Source organism: Impatiens glandulifera, chromosome 5 (assembly GCF_907164915.1).
Source record: "Impatiens glandulifera chromosome 5, dImpGla2.1, whole genome shotgun sequence".
NCBI lineage: Eukaryota > Viridiplantae > Streptophyta > Magnoliopsida > Ericales > Balsaminaceae > Impatiens > Impatiens glandulifera.
The window spans coordinates 47568075-47571525 of NC_061866.1; the positions used below are offsets into that span (position 1 = coordinate 47568075).

A 3451-nucleotide genomic window follows, 5' to 3' on the forward strand; every position below is an offset into this window, starting at 1 on the left:
TCAGGCATCTTTGGCGGAAAATGAACGTTCAAATCCATGGCCAGTTCTTTGAATTTAGTCAATTTATTATTAAATCAGACATCATGAGATGACATATTGACATGTAACAATTATTTATTTATAATAAATATAATAGACAAGTTAAGGTAAAAGACATACAGACTGAGAATTGCAGAAATAATATTAAAAAAATTAGTAATTTCATATATATGTAATATGAACGTTAATAAAAAAAGAGTTTTGTCTTTATTTGTTTTATTTCAAATGGGGCCATTGTTATTTATTATTGAGGAAAAATAGTTTTGATTTCAACTATTCCATACAACCACCCACCACCGAGATTAAATAATAATTCATAATATTAATTAATTAATAAATAAATAAATAAAAGAAATGAAAAGGAGTGAACAGCGACATTTACGGGAGTCCGGCGTGTCAGGCTTTAGACAGCACGTGTCCTTTTCAAGAAGATGAGTTCATGCACGCGCTATTTGTTGGCGCGTTAATGATATAATGTCTATAATGGTGTAGGACCCACACACAGATGAGCCTGTGTTAAGATATCTGCCCGTACTGCCCGGCCCCAACTGTCCTATTGCCTCTTCACGCCTTGGTCAGTAATGACAGACCTCCCTCCTTACACTGTAATTATTTTTATCAGGAAGCCTTGTTTGGATTTATTCTCACTTAATTTTTATTCTTTATATTATAAAAATAAATTTTTTAATATTTTGAGTGAATTTGTTTGTTTATAATGATAGATTAGAATATAATTTATTTATTTTTAATTTGTAATATATATATATATATATTTAAAAATTACTTTTATAGTAAGTTTGAATAAATAAAAAATAATTTATTTATTAATTTTTGAAAAAGACTTCATTTCAATACAAATTAAAAGGAAAAAAAATTTTGACTTAATTTTAATTGAATAAATGACATCAATGAATAACAAAATAAAACAAGGAAATAATAAGCACAATTACATAAAATTAAGTCATTTTTAAATTATTTAAACTAGTGACGTTTTCATTACCGCACTGTAGGCGAACTCGTGGTAGCGTTCGTGGTGGTGCTTCAGGAATCCAAGTAATGTTTAATCTTTGACCAATAACAATTCAATTTCATCTTCGTATAAATGAGTTTTCATCAAAAATAATATCCTTCCAAACTTGTTCAGTATTATTTTGAACTTTAAAAAAAAAAAAAAAAAAATTCACATTAAGTTATATAAAAAATATATATATATATATATAAAAATTCATACTTTTATAATTGAATAAATAAAACTTTCATCTACTCTTTCATTTATGTTTGATTTATAATAAAGTGTATAATCTTTCCTCTATAATTTAATTTTCAATATAATGAAATAGAGCTTATGAATTGGAGACAAAAAAACAAATTATTAAATAAAGATAATAGATCTTTAATCGAGTTTGATTCATTCCAACTTCTTTTTTAAACCCTCAAATAAGGTTTTATTTAAATCTATCTTATTCTTTTCATTTGCATAATCTTATTCAGTTTCAATCAAAATATTTCTCTCTTATCCATTAAACACGGTTAATATTATATATAAAGACATTTCCTTCACTCTTTTTCTTTTCTTTTCTATTTTTTTATACACAAAGATCTAAAACAATTACATACCCCTAAATCCAAAACATTAATAGAAAAAAAATGACAGTAAATAATCAAAAGTGACTAACAATAGTAAATAATCAAAAAATTATCCATTTACAATTATAGCATTAATTAATCTTAATTTTTTTATTATCACATAAACAAATTACAAAATAAATAAATAAATAAATAAAAGTAGATTGTAAATTCCAAAATTCATTTCATCAACTAACTGAACAGTATTTCCTCCATTTCTGTTTCTTTCTTTTTAAGACAAATTAATATGAACGCTAGCGTTCTTTGTCGATTTACAGATTGGACAAATATGAACCGATGATCCACAAACGTTACACAAACACAGATGCCTGCAAGGTAAAAGCAATACAGATGCTTCATCCCTACCGCAATTCCTGCACATTCTATCGCCGCCGCCGGCGGGGAAGTTACTTACCGGCGCCGTACGTCGTTCATCGTCGTCTCCGGCGACTCCATTACTTCCACAGCATGATTGAGCATCGTCAAGTTCAGCATCGTTTTCTACTGTTCCGGCACCGTCGTACCGGCGATTGATAAGTTGTTGATTTCTGACCTCGGTTAGAACATGCTCAAGATTACTTCGTAAAGCGTTTGCAGTTGCTTCATTTGCATGCGCTAGATCTCTCCATATTTGATTCTCGATACATAATGATTTCACTTTCTCTTCTAACGCCCAATTTAATCTCCCGTATTTATCGATTTCTTCATCTCTAGATTTTAGTTTCTTCATGATTCCTTGCTCAACCGCTGCGAAGATCCTTGTTGTATATCTCTTTCTCCTCTCTTCAATCTCCATTTTCACTTTCTCCGTCTGCATTTATTCAAATCTAATATCAACAACGATTCTAAGATAAACAAATCAAAATCGAAAACGAAATCGAAGAAGAAGAAGAATGGAGACGTACGTGTTGAGAAATGAAGTGTTCAATCTCTAACTGTTGTTGTTGGATCTGTAACGAAATATCCTCACCGAGAAACGTGAATGAACCGCAACGGTTATTATTATTCGGCTGAAACGAGTATCCGATCAATGGATTGACTGAATCTCTAGATCGTTTTCTAGAACCTGGAAGATGATTATAGGTTAAGCCGCTGTCAGATGTAACCGGCGGCAATGAATCAGCGATTACAGAGTTATAAATCGGATGAAGATTATCAGTCGTGATTCCAGATAGCGGTGCTGGAGCACCGTATCCGATTGAAGCATTGTTGTAAACAGTTTGTTGATGATTTCCTTCGTTTACAGATATCATCATCTCTCTGAAATTTCAAATCAATTCAAATCTATAGATCGTTAGTTGAGAAATTACAGATGATAAGAAAATATACATAATCGAGTTGAATGAAGATGAATGAACCTGTTGTTCGCAACAAGATGAGAAGGAAATAGATTAAGATGACGAGCTTCAACCGCCATTAGAACGCAGTCTGGATAGATATACAGAGGAGGAAGAAGATGATGGAAAAGAAAGAAAGGTTGAAGAGAGATAATATATAGGGAAAGCATTTATAGAGGGAAAGAAGAAAGGACGTGATTTTTTATTTTTTATTTTTTATTTTTTGGTTTCAGTTTCAAGAAGTTATTATTATTTATTAAAATAAATTATTTATTTATTATTGTCTGATGAGTCTGACTCTTGACTGTGACTCTGAATTATGGCAGTGCTATTTAATTCATTCATAATTTATTATTATTGTTTTTTAATTTACTATCACAATTTATCTAACTTATATTTATTACCACATTCAGTTATTCTATATTAAATATAGAATAAAATATAGAATA

The 3451-nt window shown here is 29.8% G+C and overlaps 1 protein-coding gene across 1 annotated transcript; it reads right to left on the reverse strand.

The window, feature by feature from the left end:
• Positions 1–1890: 1890 nt before the first annotated feature.
• On the reverse strand, positions 1891–3165 carry LOC124938666 (probable BOI-related E3 ubiquitin-protein ligase 3). The gene is made up of 3 exons (XM_047479148.1): positions 3024–3165; positions 2571–2925; positions 1891–2476 (listed from the first exon to the last, which is right to left on the reverse strand). Exons 1-3 carry the CDS (start codon positions 3080–3082, stop codon positions 1898–1900), a joined length of 993 nt encoding a protein of 330 aa, XP_047335104.1. The 5' UTR covers positions 3083–3165; the 3' UTR covers positions 1891–1897.
• Between the last annotated feature and the right edge of the window lie 286 nt (positions 3166–3451).